This window comes from Schistocerca nitens, chromosome 1 (genome assembly GCF_023898315.1).
Source record: "Schistocerca nitens isolate TAMUIC-IGC-003100 chromosome 1, iqSchNite1.1, whole genome shotgun sequence".
In the NCBI taxonomy this organism is placed as follows: Eukaryota; Metazoa; Arthropoda; class Insecta; order Orthoptera; family Acrididae; genus Schistocerca; species Schistocerca nitens.
In genome coordinates, this window is record NC_064614.1 from 791,557,416 (window position 1) to 791,583,131 (window position 25,716).

General features: G+C 38.0%; 1 protein-coding gene across 1 annotated transcript in view; it reads right to left on the reverse strand.

Moving 5' to 3' along the window:
• Positions 1 to 2,552: 2,552 nt before the first annotated feature.
• LOC126262274 (mediator of RNA polymerase II transcription subunit 27) overlaps positions 2,553 to 25,716 on the reverse strand; it is a 73,713-nt gene continuing 50,549 nt past the window's right edge. Inside the window, exons 4-6 of the mRNA XM_049958789.1 lie at positions 20,894 to 20,987; positions 13,530 to 13,736; positions 2,553 to 6,130 (exon numbers count right to left, since the gene is read on the reverse strand). Coding sequence (XP_049814746.1) covers positions 5,996 to 6,130; positions 13,530 to 13,736; positions 20,894 to 20,987 — 436 coding nt within the window. The 3' untranslated portion in view covers positions 2,553 to 5,995. The remainder of the gene's footprint in view (positions 6,131 to 13,529; positions 13,737 to 20,893; positions 20,988 to 25,716) is intronic.

Sequence of the window (25,716 nt, forward strand, 5' to 3'; positions counted from 1 at the left end):
AAAAAATAAATAAAAAAAAATAGGAGTGCGGGTTAGCTACTACAAACAGCATAGTGAACGCATTATTGTGGCCAAGATAGACACAAAGCCAGAGATTCTAGTAGTATAATCCCAAAATATAGATGAGAATTATTAGTAGTTACACTGCGTGATTAGGTTAGCATAGGCCTAAGTATCTGCATCATTCTAAAATCTGTAGTTACCTGCTGGAACAATATTGGCCACGACACGCTACACTGCATGCAAGCACAATGTGCGAGACTGTGTGCGGGTTGAGGCTTGGCCTGCCTCAGCTTTACCTGGTATTTCTTGGAGGTAATCATTAAAATGCGACATTTCATTTAGCATTGCAGTTTGGCATTTTTTGGTTGGCACAGCTTTCTTCAGTTCATCAGAATCATGGTGTCAGTGCTGTTTCTCCTTCACTATTTGCACATTCTATAACAGAAGTTCATAGGTCCAGTGGCTGTTTCCACAAAAAGAAGCAGTCCAGTAAACTGTCATCACAAGCATTTAAAAATGAAACTGAATGACAGAAGATAGGGATAAGAATTCTCATCATCTACCATGCATAAAAAATTTAAAGATTTAGCCAATAATGAAAGACCTAAAACTTACACACATATGGGATTCATTGTTCTGTACATCAAGAAGTACTCTGTGCTAAATTTGCAGGCATGAAGCACATGATGAAACTGGTGGTAAAAATAGTAAATTTTGTGAAGTCAAGTGTTTTATTCCACTGTCAGTTGCAACATTTTCGATAGAATTGAACACCAAGTAGAGAAAATTGATACCTTACTGCAACTTACGTTGCCTAAGTCAAGGGGCATGCCTGGAATGATTTTTTGATTTAAAATCTGCTCTTGTTGAATTTATGAAGGAAAAGGACAGCTGGCATTTTAATTGGGATTGACTGCACATTGCCCATATTGAGACTTGGCAAGGTGAGAAGCAACTTATTTCTGATTTGGTGGGGATGCATTAAAAAGAAAATCACACTGTGGAAGGGGCAAATTCTGACAAAAAAAACACCGTTCATTTGCCTAAGATCACCAGCATTAAAGAAAACACGAGGTCTGAAGAATTCATTGTAGTCCCAAACTAATTACAAGGACAGCTGTCTAAACATTTTGAGGGCACTACCAGTCTCTCATGTTTTCAGGTTTTTTGAGAAGTTCGCCATTTAAAGCACTCCTGAGCATGTGCAGATAGAACTGACTGATCTCCATCGTAACTCTCTTTTAAATGACAGATTCTTTTATGTTAAAATTGTCCAAGTGGTCTGCATAATGTTCCTCAGGAAGAGTTTTCACATCTCCATAATGAGGTTGGAAATGTGATAAAACATTTCTTTCGTTGATGTGTGTGAAAGGTATTTTTATTACGAAACTAAATAACTCACAAATACCTGCCATTCTAAGCCAAAAATCTGTGAAACTGTTTGCGTCTGTCCATATGCTGACAGTTTATACTAGATAAAAATGATGTCTTTAGTGTGCCAAAAATAATTAAATAATACTGTTTTGTTTGTGATTGTTGTTGCAGAGAAATTTGAAATATAAAACCAGGTCTTACGCAGACTGATTGCATTGGCATTTAAATAGAGTGCATCCCCCCTTTCCCCCCTTCCTCATCTTCATACTCAGACAGTGTGCCGTGATGGTGGGGGAAGTGTGAAGCCAGGCTGAGTGCTATGGCAACCATGATAGCGCACGGCTCATTTGCTGAATTCTCAGCCATCCCTGTGCTAGACTCTTACTAAGCAAAACTCACCAGCTACTGTGAAACTGGTGACGGAGAAGAAAACATTTAGTGCAGAAATCTATGGAGTGTAATACGTTGTCTCTTTCACGCCCATCACCATTTTCTACACATGGTGATCTCTTAATTTCTACATAGTGCTTCCCTCACCTTTCATTAAAGAACCTGTTGAATATTCTGCTGCTCTCTTTTTATTTTTTATTTTTAAAGAGACACTGACTACTGAAATCAATATAAAGGTACCCATGCTCTCAGATTATTTTATCACTTGCAACTTCAGCTGCACAGCAAGATGTAACCTTTCTTATCTACAATTACACATGTAGCTCATCAAATTTAATGTCGGTGGGTTATCATAAGAACATTTTTGGTCAGAGGTTGAGTTCTCTTACACCACGGACAACCATAGATACATTGATAGGATGTGGTAAGTTAAAACTTAATTCCTGACCAGGACTTGAATTCTGATTACTGCATTTCACATGTAGTCTACATTTGGGCTGGGATCTCAGTTCGAGGCCCAATTCAACACACAGTTTGTAATTAGTCATTTTTTTTTCTTTTTTACATATTTACACATTATTTTTATACATGGAGAAAATTGGGCAAATGTACCTGTGCCAACCACAAAGAAATTTTTCACCATACTAATGTCTGATGTCAACATGCACTACAATGTTTCTATCTACAGTTGTCTAATTGCCACATCGTAAGGAACACGGTACAAGCAAAACATATTGAAAAACTAAAGAAGGCAAAGTATAATTAAGAAATAAATATAAAAACAATTTAAAAAATATTCTTTTTATAATATATGCCACACATTTTACAATAAGCATATGAATTACTGTAGACTATGTTTCCGGTACTTTTTCACATTTTATTAAATCACTGTTTATTTTCTTTTACACTAACATTTTGTGTGAGACGCAGATTGCTAACTGATGTTAGTGCACTTGAGACCTGCAGCCAATATAAAAAACACGACAGCTTTAGGCATGAATAATTATGTTACAAGATATTCCAGGCCAAAATGAGAGATATTTTTATTACTTAAAAAGAAAATTCCATTTTTGTTTGTCGCCTTTCCACTGATGAAACAACAATCAACCAGTTCAGGCCACAATAGGCCGAATCATCATCAGCAGTCTCTCTGCATATCAAATCACACCTCAGGATCGCCTGACTTGCGAGGCAGAGTGCTCTCAGAACTGTAAACATGAGACGGAGCTCTCTTTTGTGTTGAGTCAATGTGCAGCAAATATAGTAAACAGATCAGTTTTCTTTACCTTTTCAGTTCCCTCTTCTTTCAAGATAGGTCCGTCACTATCGGAGTTACTTTCTCTCGACCCTGGTAATCTGCACTGTGGAATCCCCAAGAGAAAATAAACCAATACAGATTTGTTTTTTCGAAAACGAGTATGTTATTTACAAGCCCACACTGCTTTTAAATCCTGACTACACATCTGCCCACCATGTGAGTATACAGGGGAAGCAGCTAGCAGCATCTATATTAAGTACCACTCAGTACCAACACAACTGAAACAAAAATATAGTTTATCTCACTTAATTAAAAAATAGTAAATATCTGACTTTTCTTCCTATACTTGCATGCAGGTCACCCTGTAAGCCACTAACAAAGCTCATAAAAGTCTGTGGTACAAGGCTATCGGCCAAACTGCAGGCAGACTACAGACTTTCTATTTGCTGCGATGCTAGGAGAAGGAGAGATGGTGGACATCTCACCCTGGTTGTCTTTTGCCCCCAAGACTGAGTAGGCCTGGGGCATCCCTCAAAGACTGGGACAGTCCTGGAGGGACTAGAATGAGGAAAAATAACCTATCCCTAACTGGGATTGAACACAGGACCTTCAGGGCTGGAGTCTAGTGCTCTGCTAGGGGCAGACCACAACAATCCTCAATAAAGTTCTTAAGAAATTAAAAATAACTTCAGTCACTTCATACCATTGCAGCTGCTGTGACTCATAACTGTCAACATACATTGAGAAATATTTAAACAAATTTCTCACTTTATCTCAATGACACAATGTAAAAACATAAGAACTTGTCAACAGCTTTGTGGTTGACACCCTGGGAATACTTTTACGTATTTGTGTACAGAAAAAGACATGGTTATAATCAACAAAAATATATACATTAATGGAATACAGCTCACCTTTGCCACACAGTAGTTATATTGTAATCTCTAGTAATAGATAAAAAATGACAAAAGTCTTATATTCAGGGAAGTTAAATGTTTCATTAAACAAAACAATGAATATATATGAGGATTGGAACTTAAATAGTGGCAACTATTTATTCACAACCAATACAAAAGAGTCCTTCAAAGTAGTCACCAGTGTCATGTAGAACCCAACCCGTTGCCAGTAATGTGGAAGGCGTAGTATACTGTTAGCATTGCCTGTTCTGTTGATGGTGCAAATGGAGCGGTCTACTGCCTATCAAATCTCTGGAACAGTTCTGAAGCGAATGCCACGAAGTGGTTCCGTCATCTTCGGAATCAAATCAAAGTCACAAGGACTTAAGTCTCGGGAGGATGGTGGATGGTACAGTACATCCCAGTCCCATCAACCGAACAGAGCAGCCACAGCTTGCACTGTAAGCGTCTGCGCATTGTCATGCAAACTGATAGGTTGGTTGCTCAGAAAGTGTCGCCACTTCTTTCGCAAAACTGGTCGCAGGTGATGCTCCAAAAACAAACAGTAATACTGTACACTGACGGTCTGTCGTGAAGGAACATAATGCGTTAGGATAACATCATCACAGTCGTCCACGAGAATCACCATAACTTTAGACTGCTCCATTCGCACCATCAACACTCGCACCATCAACACAACAGGCGCTGCTAATGGTACACTACGCTTTCCACATCACTGGCAATGGGTTCTACACAACACTGGTGGCTACTTTGGAGGACAGTAACAGGTGCAAACATGTAAGTCTTTTGTATTGGTTGTGAATAAATAGTTGCCACTATTTAAGTTCCAACCCTCGTATAATGGTTGCTGAAACCAACCATAAAAAGGCTACTTGGCAGAAAACTGAATAACAGGTTTTTCTTAAAACTGGCTGATACTCTGATGTAAGTTAAATTGAACATTGTTTCAGTTTACTTTGGAGAACTTAGACAAGTGAACAACCACTGGCCATTTCATTTACTGCATGGCATTCATTGAGGGATTCAAGTATAAAGTTCACATGTAGCTTTCGATACGTGAGCCAGAACTACTACTTTCTGCTCTTACTTGACATATTCAATTCTGGAATATATGATATAATGCAACAGGTGTCACAATTTTTATCTCCAAGTCAATAACATAAATATACTAATATGAAACTAATCATCTCTGTATTGGCTTAGTGTCACAGAATTTACAATACATAACACACTAGTTACTGTAGTTTATCATCATTTCCAATACTTGCTTAAGATTTCCTGCAAATACACTTCATACAGCTTTATTCATGTCAACTCTAGTGCTGGTCTTTTCGTTTTTATTTCACTTACATGAGGGCATATATGAGAGAAACATTACACTGTTAATGACACTTGTTGTACAAAAAATTATACAAACTGTTGCATGTAACTAACATTTGTTTTTTATATGCATACTTTTCACAATACTGGTGACAATACTGACAAAATTATTCTTAAATATGTTTTGCTATTGTGGATATTAGGCTCCAAAAAACTTTTGAAATCTAGGTAGACATTTAGAGTGAACAGTACAAGTAATAATATCAGTTACACAACAGTACCAGAAATAACAAAATCATTTTTCTCTGTTCATCTATTATTCAAAATGTAAACACATGTTAAACTGCAGTGCCACATGGAAAGGGATAAGTTTTGTTTGGAATGATTGTTGTGGTTAATTATCGCCACGTTAAAGACACTTCTCAGAACAAACCTCTTACCGAGAAGATGTCCTACAATCACAGATTGCACAATTCATGCACTCGAAAAAAAACTCTAATTAGTATATGAAAATTTATATACTTGATCGAGTACAGGAGAAAATACCAACTCAGGCTGTACAGACAACACCTCCATACCACCTCTCCACACCTAGTAAGAGTCCAGCTGTATAAGACATTTATAACAAATATTAATAGTGTCTGGAATCACAGACAGTTGCATGAGCTTTCCAACATTGCTACAAAATCTGACAGTCAGTTCAATCGAAAAGCTCAGAATCATCCATCTCCTGCTAAGGTTTACATTCTTCATGATAGGGCTCTAAGGCCCTGAGATCTCTCCACGTTGGAGGTAAGGCATTATGCAGATGGTTTCCACATCGCTTGCACGGATCACTGAACAGTGTGCTGTAGCTATGAAACCAAGTCTGCAAAGAGAAACAGAAAAATGAAATCGCACCTGACTTGAGTAAAGCAGCACTAGTAATGTAAGGTTTAGACTACAGGTATTACGAAAATAATACAGAGGGCCTAACATTAAGGCAGTTATCTCAACCTAAACAATTAATATTATAAAAAAATCATAAAAATTTAAAAAGGTAATTCTAGAGGGTGTCCCAAAAAGAGTGATCTGATTTTAAATAGAATTATTTATTAGGAAGAAGGGCTTAACACCAACAAATTGCATACTAAATTACTCAGAAAAGACAGAAGTTTATAAAAATCCATCATAAATGTCTTCCATTGGCTGCACGGATGATATCTAGCACATAGCCGAATTCATCCCAGACTGAGCGTAAGGTGTCTTCTGTCACTGAAGCTACAGCAGCTGATATTCTGGTTTTTAGTTCATCAGTGTCACGAGGTAAGGGAGGAACGTAAACACACTGTTTAACATACCCTTACAGGAAGAAATCACATGATGTTAAGTCAGGGGACCTAGGAGGTCAAGAGTGTAAAGCCTGGTCTCGAAGTCCTGTATGCCCTATCCAACATTGTGGCACGTTGGCATTGAGGGCACTGCGCACATTGTTGTGCCAGTGCAGTGGTGGTGCTCCATCTTGCTGACAGATGAAATTGTCAGAGTCAAGTTGTGGGAATAACCAGTTCCGTAGCATTGCAAGATATGACTGTCCTCTTACGGTTTCTTCCTCAAAAAAGTAGGATCCATAAACCCTGCTTTGCAAAACAACACAAAAAACATTCACTTTTGGTGAATCACGTTCATGAGGATTTTTGAGCCCCCATATACGCACATTATGACGGCGAACCTTACCGCTAATATGGAAATTTGCCTCATCGCTGAATATCAACCGTAACATAAAAGTGTCATCTTCCATGTCCTCTAGAATAGCACTACAAAAGTCCACTCGCTTCACTTTGTCAGTATCTCGAACAGCTTGTACCAGTTGTAATGAGTATGGTATGAGGGCTAAACGATACCATAACACACGCCACACTGTCATGCACAGCAACGCAAGTTCTCGGCTAGCATGACGCGTAGACTTGTGGGGGCTCTGCTCAAATGCTCATTGGATTTGTTCCACTGTTCGTTCAGGAATGTGCGGATGGCCAGGACTTTTGCCTTTACAGAGGCACCCTGCTTCTACAAACTGTTTATAGCAGTGTCAAATGTTCTTTGGTGATGGTGGTTGAGCACGAAATCGAATATGAAACGCCCGTTGAACTACGATCACTGATTGAGTATGACTAAATTAAATAACACAATATGCCCTCTGTTGCGCGGACGCCATATTGCACGAGACTGGCTGCACGTTCCAGGTCAGTGCACATAGCGACATCTACTGGATTTTTTTTATGATGCTCTAGACCATGCTGATTACATCTAGTGCTGTTTCAGTTATCTAATGACATTTGCCTCAATATTATTACAAGTTAAAATTGGGTCATTCTTTTTGGGACACCCTGTATTTTGGTGGTCAGTTCTGTGGCTCCATGACAAAAGAAATCGAGTCTTTATTATTAAATCTGATGATACCACATCATATGTTTTAATGGTGTATATACGAGGGCCGTTCAGAAAGTAACCTCCGGTTGATTTAAAAAAATACACCAAGTTAAATAAAAATATTTTAATATATACATCTTACAACTACATCTTTGCACTATTTTTCTACATAGTCTCCATAGCGATTGAGGCACTTATCGTATCTCTTCACAAGCTTTGAAATTCCTTCTGCATAAAAATCACCCGCTTGTGCCTGGAGCCAGCCTGTGACCGCATCTTTGAGCTCTTCGTCGTCATCAAACCGCTGTGACCCGAGCCATTTCTTCAAATGCATGAAGAGGTGATAATCACTTGGCGCCAGGTCTGGGCTGTAAGGTGGATGGTTGATAACGTCCCACTTGAAGGACTCAAGAAGGGCCGTTGTTCTGCGAGCAGAGTGAGGACGGGCGTTATCGTGCACAAAAACGATACCGGAAGTCAGCATACCACGGCGTTTGTTCTGTATAGCCCGTCGTAACTTTTTTATTGTTTCACAGTACATGTCTTGATTAATGGTCATACCACGTTCCATGAATTCAACCAACAACACCCCTTTGGCATCCCAAAACACCGTTGCCATCAGTTTTCTGGCAGAAAAATCTTGCGAGGCTTTTCTTGGTTTGGTAGGCGAATTTGAATGTGCCCACATCTTTGATTGTTCTTTTGTCTCAGGGTTCATGTACTTAATCCAGGTTTCGTCACCGGTCACGATTCTGTTTAACAATGGTTCTCCTTCGTCCTCATAATGTGACAGAAAGTCTAATGCAGAGGCCATTCTTTGAGTTTTGTGGTGGTCGGTAAGAATTTTGGGCACCCATCGTGCACAGAACTTACGGTAACCCAATCTTGCTGTCACTATCTCGTACAAGAGAGTCTTAGAAATCTGTGGAAAACCAGTAGACAACTCCGACATTGAGAAACGTCGATTTTCACGAACTTTTGCATCAACTGTCTGAACGAGTTCGTCAGTCACCAATGATGGTCTACCACTCCTCTCTTCATCATGAACGTTTTCTCGTCCACTTTTAAATAAACGTACCCATTCACGGACAACTCCTTCACTCATAGCTCTTGGTCCGTACACGGCACAAAGCTCACGATGAATAGCTGCTGCAGAATATCCTTTGGCTGTAAAAAACCTTATGACAGCACGCACTTCACATTTGGCGGGGTTTTCTATTGCAGCACACATTTCAAACTGCCACAAAAACTAAACTAGCGCAGGTACGACGTTCACTCGACCACGGCTTGATGCCGACTGACCTGTTGAGTGCGTGAACGCACAGATGGCGTCGCTACTCCCCCCACAACCCGCACTGTGACCAATCGGAGGTTACTTTCTGAACCGCCCTCGTAAAAGTTTAAAACTGATAACAGTGTCTTTTCTTTGACACTCTACACAGCCAAGAATAGGCTGATTATGTCATTTTCAAAACAGAAGGCTTGTTTTTGCTCTTCTCTTCTGGTGAAAAGATTTACAATTACATCCATATTATGTTTGTACTCTTTCTGTGACTGCAAGAATATTTTTGGTTCTGACTCTTTTTTTTCCAACAATGCACAACTTGTTCCCATTAAAAACAAAGTTTTTGACTATGGGTGGCATAACCAGTAAATTAAAATAAAAACATAAAGAATATGATAAGCCCATGGGGAAATGAGGTGTTCACGTCTTGACCAAGGTACTACCTGTTCATTTTACAACTGCCTATGGCAGAATGCGGAACTAAGCTTTGTTTACATACTGATGGGACCAAAGGCACCTGACAATACTCAAAAATATACAAATGACACATGTGGCTCATTGTACAGTCTCATTATTGTCATAGTGTGTTACTACCACTGCGCATTTTTAGCATCTGCTAAAATGGACTGTGATCACGTCAATATAAGTTATCGAAGAGTGTGCTCAGAAGGAAAAGTCTTTATTAATAACGTAGTTCAGTTTTGTCGAGAAGAAAAATGGAAAGGTTTCCTAATACTGTTAGAAAGAGCTCTGGAGAGAGCAGCAGCCACAGTAGGAAAGAGTGTAAGGACAGTATGTAATGTTAAGAAAGCCAGACAGAGTGGCCAGAAACTTGTCACACCAAGGAAGACAAGACTCAGGAAGAAAAAGAAGTGTCTCGATGACTTTGACAAGTGGTTACTGAAAAGAAAGTTCTTGAAATATTATGATGTTAAAAAAGAAATACCCACTCTTCGAAAGCTTTACAATTGGGTGATGGATGATACAGACATTAATTTCACAGGGAAATGATCCACTTTCTAGAAAATTTTGAAGGATATGGCATTTTGTTTTTTTAAAAAAAGGTAAAAATAGACGATCATTTCTGGTTGAGAGGGAGCACACTGTAGCGTGACGTGCAGACCTTCTTAGAACTTTGAGTAAAAATGAGAAAGGTGGGGAGAAACCTGTCTTGTATACTGATGAAACATGGATGCATACACAGTATATTGTCAGTAAATGTTGGCAGCATGGTGATGTACCAGGTGTGCAGAAAAATGAATGTTCTGGACAAAGAACAATAGTGGTTCATGCAGGAGGAGGAATGGGGTTTGGAATGGGGTTTATTGAGAGTGCAGAGCTCATCTATGATTCGAGATCAACATCGGAAGATTATCTCAATGAAATGCAAAATGAAGATTATATAAAATGGTTGCAAGAGAGCCTTACCAGATATTGTAGGTGGAAACATTGTGGTATTAGTTAATGCGCCCCACCATTGTGTTCATGAAAATAAAGCAAGTAACATATCTTCTCCTAAACCAGATATATAATCATGGCTGACTATGCATAAAATTCCATTTGGGGTGGATTTGACATGCAATAAACTCTTGGAAGTTGTGAAATGTCACAGACCCGAGTCATAATACACAGTACATACAATAATAAAAGAATATGGGAAAAAACTTACAGTGTTACAACTTCCACCCTACAACTGTGATCTGAACCTATCTGGTATTTAATGAAACAAAGTTTCATCAAACAATGTCAGCAGTATTACCCTTTCCCAACTTAAACAAATGACTAGTGTTGCAATACAGAGCATTATGAAAGATGACTGGAAGAATGTGTACAATAGACGAAGTTAAAACTAGTATGGATGAATACCGACACAGACAAATACCACTAATGGACGAAGATACTGAGTGACAGTGACATTGAAATTTTGTTGCATTGTTCTGAAGATATATTGGATGAGGTAGATTTAGACTTGACAGAAACATACACATATGAATTAAGGGTTGTTGAAAATACTGTATTAACATTTTTCACTAGGTCACATTTTCTGTTCCTGTCTTTGTCTCATTTGGAATCCTTGTATGTGTGATTTCAATAATTTTTATTTATCCATCATTATATTCAAATGTTTGAAAATGCTGATGCATTGATTAAAAAATAAAAGTAGAATGATATGTTTCCATTGCTAGGGGCAATGCAGTTGAAAATGCAATTTTCACTACAAGATTTAATAATATAGCGATCAAAGCCATTTCGATAACAATTTGAAAATTAAAAAATAAAATGTTACAGCATCTGACAAAATTTGATCACACAACCTCTTGCATAATAAGCTGGCTTCAGCTGACAGTATGTGCTCTGTATTTTAATAGTACAGATTCGTGCCCGAAATTCTGAAACTTTTGTTTTTCTTTTTTGTCCATTACTCGCAAACGAGGGACCACTAGGGTGAATCACTCCATGATAAGAAATCTGAGACTCTGACCTACACCACTTTATATACGACTTCAAACATCGATCCACTCCTCTCTTTGTTAGTTACTAAACCATACACCAAAATTTGTCTCATTTTCATTTCTTATGCTTTCCTGTAGAATAATGTATTAATAACAAATATATTTTCATCTGCTGCATTCCCAACTCAAGTTATAAGATCCAAAAACAACAGTTTTATTTCAATTTTGCACAATACTCGGTAGAAGAATGCACTAATAGTAAATGTATTATGCATTCATCTCAGTTATTACGTCGTAACACAACAGATATTTACTTATTTATTTATTTCCTCCCTATAGAGGAATATATTAAAAGCAAATGTACTGTTGTCTTCTAAACACATGCACAGCTGCACTGTTCAACTGTAAAACAACAATTTTATATTATTATTGTTCACTTCAATTGTTTTTCTGAACAAGAATGTGTTAACAGAATGTATATTTGTTTTATCTGCTGCATGTATACCAAGTACAGTTCATGAACCATGTTACATTTCCATTGAATGCAGTTAATACTGTTCGTACATCAACCAAAACAACCAACAGCAGGACGCATCAACAGTTCGCAGCAATCCAGCTAAAATGGCAATTGTAAACTGAACGGGTAATACAGGCATATGAATACGTATAAAAATATCACATATAATAAAAACACAGGGGTCTGCAACTGACCGCAATGATAAATTTTGAATATGTTTTGTGAAACAAACATTTATATTATACTGCTGCTTCCTGCAACAAGTAATCTTTCACAGCTGGAAATGTCACGTCCATTATAATATTCTGGGCTATTATGCTATGATTGAATGAATTTCTTGGAGAAAGCCAACATTTTGTCCCTATCTGCAGAGCACATCTCTGGAGTGGACTCTTTCGTAGGGGTGTGGCTTCAGGTTTTTAGAACTTGAGTTCCATTGACTGTTGTCAGTTGTGCATTATTGCAGTTGCCTCACAGAGTATTACTGCTACACATCATCTTCAGCAACAGACTCAAGATACCATATTCAGTTTCAAATCATCCTGCTTTCAGTTAAAATTATTGGTGTGTTTCACAACTCTATGGCTTCTCTATACAGTCTTCTGTAAAACTCGGTCCTGGCAGTCAAGGCATGGGAGTTATCAAATCAAACCTGATGCACTTCTGGCTGCACAGCATGTTCTGCAACAGCTGATACATCTGTTTCTCCCCCCCCCCTCCCCCCCACTACCTGTTAAATTCCAGCCCCCTCCCCTTCAGCAGTCAGCAAGCTCCCTTGGCCAACCTTTGGTGCTCCTGTATCTTCCAGGTCGGTTTGTAGACTGTTTCTTCAAGATATTCCCTTTGTGGTCTACGGCATCTTTAATGAATTGTAGGAAAACTTTTGATTTCAAGGATAGCTGTATATCACTCTGATCTTTGCCTGTCAGTCTTAACACACTATTATAACAGAAGAATACCTATTTTTCAGCACTGCACTGGTGAGATGTTTCAGTTCTGTGAGAAATGGAATATCACTATGGGACAGCAGCAGACGACAGCAACCTGTAACTGCTAACTGCACTAAAGTTTCGAAAATATGTACCATCACATCTCTGTGTGGGAGCATGCAGGAAACTAGTTTACCACAGTCAGTAGTGAGCCAGGGAGTCAATCAGGCATTCACAGAATGCTACGATCCCCCTTGAAGATGTCCTTTAATGATGAGGACAGAACATTGGGTTCCTCCCAGAAATTCATTGATCTGTGCAAGATAGCCCAGAATAGTATAATAAATGTGATTGTTGCTTCCAGATAACAACGGTTAGCAAAGAGCACTGTGTCAAGGAAATTAACCAAACTTAAATTAAGCATAAAAGTAATATAAAAAGAACACATGATTAGAAGAACAGTTGTGTAATCTTCAAAATAGAAGTTACTGAATGTTGAAAAAGGGATTCCATGCCTGTTTTAAAATTATGAAAGTTCAGGACCCTCTACTCTTACACAATCACCGCTCTTAAAATGTGTACACCTTTCATGTGTAAAATCAACAGTGTCACTGCCATTCTTATGATTAAACCAAAGTAAACCTTTTACTTATCTTCAATACAGCACAACTTACCATGAAAGAGCGGACTGAAATTTCAAGCAAATTAGGTGAATGGAAATGAAGCATAGCAGCATGGGCATTTTCAGTCACTTTTTGGAATACTTTGTAACGGGACTCTGTCCACAAATCCAATGTTTCTGTATACCCTTTAACAACAACCCATTCAATCATTAGACCTTTGAAAGCCACCAGAGCTTTCATTATTCTCCCTAAGGTAACCTGTGAATATTGACAAGACATTAGTGAACAAAATTCAACTACATCACAATAATTCCTTAAATACAAGATATTTTCAGATGTAACTGTTGTTCAAGAGAAAATTGTTTCAGTCACATTAAAAACTTTAGGCTGGATCTTAGATCAATCCCACAGACAGCCTTTTCCATCTGAACCAACTTCACAGTCTAACTCACAGCTTCTGTCTGCTTGAACATCCCTCTTATTTTTCAACCTCTATAGAGACTCTGCTGTATCTGCTGCTGGTCTACCATTTTGACAAAGGATAAGGGCTTCAGTGGCTCAGTAGTCAGACAAAAGTTGAGTACAGAGTAAAACTCTCACTCTGCAGTGCAAGTGAGAACGGAAATGAACCTTTGCGGTAAATTAAAACTATGTGCCTCACCAATAGTTCAGAAAAGCAACAGGACAGCTCCAATTCAGTGTTATCAGGTGGCTGAAGAATGAAGGAAGACTATAGTTTAATTTCTCACTAACATTGAGGTATTAAAATGGAGTACAAGCTTAAATGAACAAGAATTGGGTAAGTAGTAACTTGCAGACTTCTTGAAGCAACAATCTTAGAATTTAATTTGAGTAAGTATACTGCAGATGATCGACATCAGTATAATCATGGCATGACTCGAACCATGATTCCCCTTAACATGAGTACAATGCTGACTCTACAGTGCCACTTCACACACTAACACAGAGTTAAGTAGATAAAGCACTGCCCATAAACGATTAAAGTAGCGCCAAACAAGTTCACCTGAACGTGGTCTCCCACATTATCAGATTATGTTCTGTTAACTTTTCTTTAATTAGAGCACACTATATGACTGTCTCCAAAGAAGCTGTTTATTTCTGTCATTTATGAGACACCAGATACAGCCAATATCACAGGAAAAGACTTGGAACAACAGGACAATTCCATGCTCTACTTTTACTTTGAACAAGCTCAGTCTTGTTTTGGTCAGTATAATTGTGATTTTTTAGTCTCATAAAATACAGAATCCAAATCTTTTGATTCAGGTACACGAGACATCTGCAAAAGAACTGGTGGTGAATTTATATTTACGGTAAGCCATTTATGTAGAAAAGGAACTGGAACAGCTCTAAAATGGAGTTTTGCTAAAATAAAATTTTGAACCCAAGCTGCAGCTAATTTCTCCAACACATAAAACAGGATTGAAAGAATTGAAATTGGATGGCAGTTCTCCATGTCTTCTCTCAACCCTTTCTTGAACAGAGTTCTGACTACTGCATACTTCAGTACATCCAGTAAGGAGCACAGTTCTAACAATTAGTTGATTATTTGAGTTAGAGAAGGTATACATCACTTATATTATGTGATACACTGCTTTAATTACTTTAGTGGCTATGTGGTCCCACCCAGCCGAGTTTTTTTTTTAATCGTAGTATAACATTTTCCACATAATTTATCGATCTTTTTTAAATCTGTTATTCAGCTACTTGATGAAGTCCAAAGGGATTTGCTTTACTCTGATACTTTTGCTACATCAATGTCTGCCTTCGCTACATTTAAAACAGAATGATATTTGACATGAGTTTACAATAAGATTGTCATCAAGTTTAATCCTAACTATTTCCCAGCTACTAACTAACGCCTGAACAACACTGTCTTTGTCTTCCTTTTATGCTGTAAAATGAACTTATTGTGTGTCATCTGTTTGTCTGTCTTAACAACTTTTTAAAATACACCTTTATGACAGCTAACACACTCAATAAAATGTTTCTTTCTGTTACGTTTTAGTTCTCTGTGCAGTTGCCTTTTACTGGCACTATAAACTTTTGTCCTTTGAGTTCCCTATTTAAGTATACTAGTCATTCTGTTACATATGGTTCTAAGTGGATATATTTCATTGAACTTTCAAGAAAGCTATTTAAAAAATTCTCGAAGTTACTACTGCAGCTGCCAAAAGGCCATTCAACCTCTCTCAATTTATTACTAAAAATAGTTAAATTTCTGTGATTGAAGTTCCTTTCCACATGGCTTTTCTTACATGAAATTTTTTGATAGTTCTATGAACCATGCAGACTGATCAGATATTCCTAAATCTAAGGAAAATTTATAAACATCTTCAAAAAGGCAATTAGTTAAAATATCATCAATACAAGCTGCTGACTGTGCATTTACTCTAGTGGTTTGAGGGAAGCTTACTTTGAAGCCAATGAATTTTGATGTATCATTTCTTTCAATTACAATATTAATACTCTGTAAGTAGAAACTACTATGGCATTTAGGTACCTTAACTTGATACACCAACTCTGAAATATAAAATCTTCATTCAAATAATTAAAATCTTTTTTTATTTAACATTTTTATATCAGAATGAAGAAGTATGCATGAACCTCCACCTAACTTCATCTACAAAAGCTTTTGACCAGTTTGAAATTTCCAAATTTATTTACAACAAGCTGTTACCAGCCACGCGTTGCTTTGGCTCAATCTGGTTAAATGGGGAAGGAAAAAAAAAAAAAAAAAAAAAAAGAGGATGCACACGTTTCTAATATGTATGGGACTGAAATCAATCAATGGAAAATCCAGGATGGAAAGTAACAATATAATGAAAGGATAGCTGCTACTCACCATACAGTGGAGATGCTGAGTTGCAGATAGGCATAGCAAAAAGACTTCCACAAAATAAGCATTTGGCCCACAAGGCCTTTGTTGAAAACATACAGACACACACACACACACACACACACACAAAAAAAAATCAACTCTCGCACACATGACCACAGTCTCTGGCAGCACATGATGGGAGAGGCAACTGGGTGGGAATTGGATGTACAACCTAATTCTCCATCCAGTATCTGTCCATATCAGCTAAGAACATTTGAAGATACAGAATTCCAGACAAACAAACATTTACATTTTGATTTGCACAGAATATTTCAATACTATGATATGTAAGCTGAATTTCCCTCCAACAAATAACTTTGATATTTTTACATTCAGAAATAATAATTTACAATTTGTCAATTTTATAACTTCTGTTTTGAAAGTCAGCTTCTAGACATTAATTTTATGGTGCACGATATAGGGAAATCCTTTCTTATTTATGGTTTCAAGCACGTTTTTTATAAGGTAATATACTGGTCTCACTGTTTTTTGTTACATCTAATTCTGTCCTCACTCACCTTTGCCTTACGATAGGATCCGCCAAAAAATTACATAACAGGAAGGAACGAAAAGAATGGTTCACTGTCCCAGTGAAATTATTAGACACTAGACAAGGGTGTGACAAAAAAATTGGTCATGTTTTTTCTTTCAAATTTGCTGATGAAAGAATAGCAATAACAGAAATGATATTATGTGCTTGGTAAAACTAAAGCATTTTTGCTGACCTTGCAAAGCATTAATTTATTTACTCTAATCAAGAGACATACAAAATTCTGCATCACATAACTGTACAATATTATGGGTGGCCACCGAAACAATAATTTAATAATGTAATGTAATCATATAGTTAAAAAAATCTACTCACTAAGCAGCAGCAGCAGGTGGTAGACACTCAGTAGGTTTCATATGCATTTGAAGTTGGTCACTGCTAGCTGCCCACAGCTCTTCTCTGTCACTGCATAACACACATCAGTGCTGACAATGAACTGCGAACACTTCTTCTGGATTTCAACCTAGATCTTGGTGGTTGATGACCATGGAGAGTTAATTTAGTTTAACCTTTCTCCTTTCAATGTGTGCAGCTACTTTCTGGTGAATATCAGGTGGTGCAATACCTGCCAAGCAATATACCTTGTCTGAAGGTGTTGGTTTCAGACAGCCAGTGGCCAGTCAAGCTGTTTCATTCAGTATGATGTCCACTTGCTTTACATGGACGGAGCTGTATCACACAGGAAATGCGTACTCCTCTGCAGAGAAACCGAGTGATAAGGCAGAGGTTCTGATGACTTGAGGATAGGCTCCCCAGTTTCCAAGTGATGTTTTGGGCTGAAACTTTTGGCTTGGTGTTGAGATAATGTTTGTGGTGTGTTAAAGACACATCTAAAGTAACACCAAGGTATTTAGTAAGTCAGGGTTTCAACTCTGTGCCCTCCCAATTAACTTTTAGTTTACCATTTGTCTGTTTTGGAGGTGGAAAGCACACACCTGTGTTTTCTGAAAATTAGGGTGATTCTTACTACGAGGGCCGTTCAGAAAGTAACCTCCGGTTGATTTAAAAAAATACACCAAGTTAAATAAAAATATTTTAATATATACATCTTACAACTACATCTTTGCACTATTTTTCTACATAGTCTCCATAGCGATTGAGGCACTTATCGTATCTCTTCACAAGCTTTGAAATTCCTTCTGCATAAAAATCACCCGCTTGTGCCTGGAGCCAGCCTGTGACCGCATCTTTGAGCTCTTCGTCGTCATCAAACCGCAGTGACCCGAGCCATTTCTTCAAATGCATGAAGAGGTGATAATCACTTGGCGTCAGGTCTGGGCTGTAAGGTGGATGGTTGATAACGTCCCACTTGAAGGACTCAAGAAGGGCCGTTGTTCTGCGAGCAGAGTGAGGACGGGCGTTATCGTGCAACGTTTTCTCGTCCACTTTTAAATAAATGTACCCATTCACGGACAACTCCTTCACTCATAACTCTTGGTCCGTACACGGCACAAAGCTCACGATGAATAGCTGCTGCAGAATATCCTTTGGCTGTAAAAAACCTTATGACAGCACGCACTTCACATTTGGCGGGGTTTTCTATTGCAGCACACATTTCAAACTGCCACAAAAACTAAACTAGCGCAGGTACGACGTTCACTCGACCACGGCTTGATGCCGACTGACCTGTTGAGTGCGTGAACGCACAGATGGCGTCGCTACTCCCCCCACAACCCGCACTGTGACCAATTGGAGGTTACTTTCTGAACCGCCCTCGTATAATACTCTGTGAAAGTTCTAAGTGCTGCTATAAGAACTTTTTCAACCTCCTCAAATATCTATGCTTGGGTTGGTAAAGCAAAATTGTCTGCACATATGAAGGTTTTGCACATGATAGGGCTTGGCTTGTCATTGGTGTAGGCCTATATACTGAAGATGACAAGGAATAAAACACTTCCTCAGAGCAAGCAATTCTTTCAGTTTCTCCAGTAGCTTCACCTTCCTTGAAACTCAACAATCAACTTTTAATTGCCAATAAAGTGCCAATTATGTCCATCAATCCATAATCATATGTCATGCTGTAGATCTTGTGGAGCATTGCGTGGTGTTAAACAGTATCAAAGGCTGAAGATATATCAATAAAAACAATTCCAGTGATGTCACCTCTTTCAATTCCACCCTCTTTGTATTGAATTAAACTGGCTACTTGTGATGTGCAATTCCTCTGAAGTCTGAAGCCAGCCTGCTCAGTTATTAATAGACCGTCAATCATAGTGGTCAAACAGTTCAAAAGATGCCTTTCAAATACCTTATGAAGATGACATATGAGTGAAATAGATCAATAAATTTTGAGGTTGGATGGTTCGGTTTCAGGATGGCAACTACTTCGATTTTTCTCCATACTTTAGGGATCTCGTTCTGTTGCACTAGTCATTAAGGAATTTGACAAGCTATTTCATGGTCAATTGCCCAAATCGTTTTATTTGTTTAACGCGTACATCATCCATGCTACCTGCTTTATGGTTCTCGCATTATTGAACAGCTGCTTGAAAGTGTTCTTCACTAAATTTGCAGGCGTTCATTAGTTTCCAGCTCAGCTTGTGTCTGTATATTACATCCAGCACTTCGTTTTCCCATTTTTCCACTCATCAGAAACTGATGAATAACCTGATTTGGAGATACATTTGTGTGAGTTACCTTCTGAGTAGGATCATTATTCAACCGATTTAGTAGTCTCTGACTGCTTTTTGTCGGCAGAATTGAAGCTGTGAAGGTGGGTCGTGAGTCGTGCTTGGGTAGCTCAGTTGGTAGAGCACTTGCCCATGAACGGCAAAGGTCCCGAGTTCGAGTTTTGGTCCGGCACACAGTTTTACTCTGCCAGGAAGTTCCATATCAGCGCACAATCCGCTGCAGAGTGAATATCTTGTTCTGGAAACATCCCCAGGCTGCAGATAAGCCATGTCCCCACAATATCCTTTCTTCCATGAGTGCTATTTCTGCAAGGTTCGCAGAAGAGCTTCTGTGAAGTTTGGGAGGTAGGAGACAAGGTAATGGCAGAATTGGCTTGGGTAGCTCAGTTGGTAGAGCACTTGCCCGCAAAAGCCGAAGGTTCCAAGCTCAAGTCTTGGTCCGGCACACAGTTTTAATCTGCCAGGAAGTTTTATATCAGTGCACACTCCGCTGCAGAGTGAAAATCTCATTCTGCTTTTTGTCATGTCTAGAATTTCCAACATTTCTTAGTTTATTGTGTTTTCTTAGTTTCTACCAGATAGTTGGCAAGTTTCAAGTCGGCATCCAAAGTTTGCTCACTGAATGGATTTTCATCACAAAATGTTTCACATATTCCCACAAGATTTTGGTATTCTCTCTTTTAAAACTGTGAATATACTGGGTGCGGTAGCCACGAGGAACTGATTTGCTACATGATTGCTGCACAGCAACCACCATCATTGAATGATCCAGGTAGTGGATTTATTTTGGATGTAAGACTATCTAGCATCTCAGTAAACTTGCTCCAATTTCCCTTCTTGAAGCTATGGCATCTTCTGAATGATACTGTTTTGGGTTGTACCATGGAAAAGGTTTGACTATCCTAAGTGTTTAGTATTGGAATGCTGATGTCTTTAACACACTGTGACAATACTGCCTTGTTGACAAATAACAGATCAGTGTTGTAGCCCTGTTTCCAATGTCCACTATTAAAAGACAACGATAATTTACTTCATGTATTAACAGCAAATTAATAGAATCAGTCCATTCCATCACTGCTTCACCATTTTCTTTGCCATCTTGATAACCCAAAACACTACTGTGACTACTGATGTCCCCTACAATAAATTGAGTGCTTTGATTACATAAATTGTTTAGTTCATAAGAGAAACTTATGGCAGCATAGTACATTGGGTTAGTGTACAGGAAAATGTGTAGATTACATGATCAGTGGAATTATAGTGGATATACATTTTGTTTTATTTGCAAAGCAGAATTTCAGGGAAACATTATAGATTGTGTTCTCCAAATTACCTGCATAACGGCATTGGAACCAAATGGTCTTGATACAGTCAAGTTCATATCAGCAAATTGTCTGTCAATACCAGCTATCAGCGTGTCTACTGCCCTGTAAAACAAAAAAGGATGTTTATCTACCCATATCTCACAAAATCTTGTATGAGTGACAGCTGTAGTCATATGTAGACATCTTGAACAATAACCATTTTGCTACTCTTGTAAATATTTTATTTAACTTTTGGTTTTGTTGCTTTGAAGCCACATCATCAGGTTAGATCTTTTAAATTAGAAAAAGTGTTTGCTACAATTGTGATCTATTACAGTTACAATCAATAGTGAGAACCAGAACAAATTATTTAAATATCAGATCATCACATTAAACCTGCAACATGGATGGGACCGAATATTTCTTGTCTGTGAATAAATTACGCAATTAGCGGTTCATCAGGTAAGTAGAAAGCATGGGCCCACGATTTTCTAGGCACCTTGAGGAATCGTGGACTCATGCTTTCTGCTTACCTGATGAATCACTAATTGTTTCATTTATTCATGTTATGTTTGGTCCCATCCATGTTGCAACTTTTAAATCGCAATTTAACATGTAAGTAATTTGCTCTGGTTTCCACTATTGATTGTAACTATAATAGTTACCTTACAAGATTTGCCAGAAGTGAAATTCACATCAGGAAATATTAATACTTTGACCCTGCTTGAATCAGTGACCCGTCCATCCACCACTAAAATACATCAGTGTTCATTCACGTAAGTTCAGTGACCTGTCAGAGTACTCCACTGCTTCATTACTTCAGCAGTTATCTGCAACATATTGTGGTTTCTGATTTTTTTCGTCTATTTCCCTGTCAGTTTTTTCATTCTAAAGCCAATTTGTAGTGTCGCAGGTGGTTATACCCATAGGTTTCTTTTGGCACCCAACTTAATAATAAGCATTATATCATTCAACAAAAACTGAATTTATCTTCATACAAGTATCTGCTGTAATGTTGGCAAGTTTCGCCTGAACCAAAAGCACTACATGCTGATCTTAGAAGGTTCAGAAATAGGAGGAAAAAATTCAGGCATTAATATCAAGTGTAAAATGTAGTACGTCACTAATACAAATGAGTCTTCATGGGTGTTACTGTTACGTTACCACTTTCCTGCAAATTGTGTAAATCAGTTTCTGTTGCTGAACATGCAGCTCTATATACAATAAAATTCAAGATATAATCAGTCTGGCTACCAACAACCCTTAGTTTATAAATCAAAATGGCTTTATTTCTTTGGAAACAACTGCACCAAAGATAAACATCATTAAAACCAATAGGCTTTCATCAGTAAAGATATTTGTTATGGATGAAATTGTGTAAGTTGTTCAAACTTCATTCAATAATGGCAGAGTTATCATCAATTCATTCAATAATGGCAGAGTTATCATCAATGAAATGAAATATTCTCAAAAATGACACAAAGCTACCTCAGGGTTTAATCCTGACAAAACTGTAATGTACTAAACTACATATCTGAACCAATAATTGCTAATTTTCAACTAATTCTCTGAAGATGTAAGAAGACAAATTGCAATGAAGTGATGTTTAAATTGCAATGAAGTAATTAAATTTCTCAAACACTGTATTTTCCCCCTTGTACAATTGAGAATGCATGAGTTCTTGTGAATTAAACATGAGATATAAATTAAAAGATTGTTACCTACTTCTGACTCCTTCCAGTTTCTGTCAGAAATAGCATTAAAAATATAGTGCTTGAAAGTTCCCCTAGGTGATATTTGTGCCATGAATTCGTATCATCCCATGTATGACTTTTTGAATAAAAATACCTTTCTTTTAAAGGAAAGAGATTTAGTTAAAATGTGTTTCATCGCTACTTCTAAACTTTTGAGGTTGTGAAGATCTATTTAGTACAATGCCTGTAGAAACAACTAATTCGTGTGAGGTACAGGCTAATTTCCATGGCTGGTAACCATTACTTTAGGGTGTAGATGAAGATGTAGAAGAGTGATTGTGGCATTTTCTTCAAAAACTGAAAACTACTCCACCTACCAAAAATAGAAATCAGTGAGAATCATCCTCTGGTGGCAATGCTGACTCGTGATTATTAGTAAATCAAAGTAAAAAAAAAGCAACAGGAGATCAAACATCACAGACATCCCAACTAAGCAATATGAACATTGAAGAGCTGCTAGGGGATGATGACAGCAACTCTGTTCTGCATGTTAACACAGATATATCTGAAATATAGTGTTTCTAATAGCCTCCATAAAACTCAGGGATTGACAAGGAAGTGCAAGGAAATATAAATAGCAATCAAATGAAAACCAAGATAGGTGGAAAAAAGTAAGTAAGCTGTTTGTTATTTCAAAAGTAATCACCATGCTGTTAAAACATTTATCCCATTGTGAAAAAAAGACAGTCAATGCCTTCATGGAAAAATGCCTGTGATTTTCTATGGGAATTTGATTGTACACAAGCGTTCACCTCTTCATATGAAGCAAATCGACAGCCAAGAGTGTTTCTTCAGGACTACAAAAATGTGAAAATTGCACAGTGAAAGATTGGGGCTGCTTGGAGGAAGTGTAAGTGCTTCCCAGCAGAACTACTGCAGTGTACTTGATGCAACCTTGGCAACAAGTGGTCCCTTACACATCCTCCAGATACTCACAATCTGCCCCCTTGTCATTTCCATATTTTTGGAGCCCTCAAGAAAGACATCTGTGGCAGTCAATTTGCTTTGGATGAAGAGGTGCATACCTGGGTACAATCATGGTTCCAAAGGTAACATCAAACTTTTTTTATGAAGGCACTAACTAACCATCTTGTCTCTCAATAGAGGAACTATATGAGATGAACTTAAGTGAACACTTCTCTAATGAAGAGTTCTACGAGGAAGTTAAAATAAAGTTCAAGACAGGCCCGAAAGGTAAACAAACAGTTAACATGATCCTGGAAGTCATGCCAAGGGTTCATCATCTGCTGCTGAAAAGGAAAAAGATAATACATTCAGTTTGAGGCCTTACGCATCAAAGATCTTGTAGCTGTTCAGAAATGCTTCAATTGCTGGGACCTAGAATATCTGCCAAAATGTTGTGATAAAGGACCAGTCTGTGGAAAATGTGCAAAACTAGTCTATTAGAAGTCAGAATGCTGATAGGAAGTCACAGTTCGAAGCACACCATGCAAATATAGAAAGAGGCTACGTGATACAGTAGGGGGACACGACTGCCTATCTACAAGCAGTTGCACGAAATGCAAACAGAGTGCATCAAATATGACATTACAGACAACTTTCACTAATGTGGGTTACAACAACAATGGTCAGATATGAACCACCGCCTTACACACACTGGTATAGACATGCAAATAAACAAAACATGCAGGTGCAAATATAAGTCTCCAATAACAAAAACGAGAGACTGGCACCGTGTGGTCGCCTGGCTACAACATATGGGTATAGCACAATTAACAGATCTAGAAACAATCTTCCACTGCTGCAAACTTGACATAATACAGCAAAGATATTTTAACATCACTGACTAGGTAGATGACATATATACACAGGGCGCCACTGACAATCGTGTAGCAAAGGCAATTGAAGCACGACATGTTCCAGCAGGTGATCTCCCAGACCAGGCTTCTGTTAAAACGGAGGAGCTGAAAGATGATTTTTCCACCACTGTAGCACGGAATGTAACAAACAACCAAAAACATACATAAGAGGATGCCCTAAGGCATGAGTGAAACTCATCTCATGACATCAAAAAATAAGGAACAGATAAACAAACTGACTAAGCAGTACAAGAGAGACAATAAGATACAACATGTATAAGCAGTTCACTATGTCAAAACGCATAATTAAAACTACATTCAGAATATGACTCTAGCAAATGCAGACCACCTCCCCCCGATGAAGATAGTAGATCTTACATTTAAACTGCAAGAGGAGCACTTTGGTTGAAACAGAATTAGGTAGACTTCTGAACAAAGTACAGGCAATGTAATCCATCTCCAAGAGCCTTATATGCAAGGTGGGAAACTTCCATGCCTTCCCAACCATCTCATAACAATTATTGGAACTCAAGATCTTATGGCTGCGATTGTAATAGTGAATATCAATTTACACAGTCACAAAAAAACCCACACAATTTTGCTTTGAACATGTAGCCACAGCTGAAATTATGCATGGACGAGAACCTTGGATTATCATATCCATGTATGCATAGTATTCCTATCACATAGCCTTCTGCTGACCCAATAAGAGATATAGCACAATTTTCTAGGGACAAAAGACTACTCATACTTAGTGACATCAAGGTGCATCGACACTATGACATGCAAACATAACAGACAATAGGGGGACAACTCGTAGTTGACACAATAAATTAATGCAGCCTATTTGTTCTATACAACCATGACAAACACCTACATACTGCAACAGTGCAAGAGGAACCACCAAGACTGACACCTCACTGGCAAATGCAAAGTCCGTAATATATTCCAACAAATGGGAAGTACTAGAAAACGTCGCACACAGTGACCATAACACCTCACTCAATCACAAAGACATGCAAGAAACACAAACTCACACACTTCACATCAACAAAAACAATGGCTGCTTCTGAACAAGGCTGACTGGCAAAAATTATGGACTTGTTGAATTTTTCTTCCATATGGCTAATGGTTCCCCAGTCCACAAAGTTAATAAAACTAAGGAAAGACTCTAGCGACAAAAGGAAACATTACCTCTCAAAGGAAAAACAAAACAACAGAGGGAAGAAAGATGAACTATAACATGATGCAAAGCAAAACTATAAAAGCAAATTATAC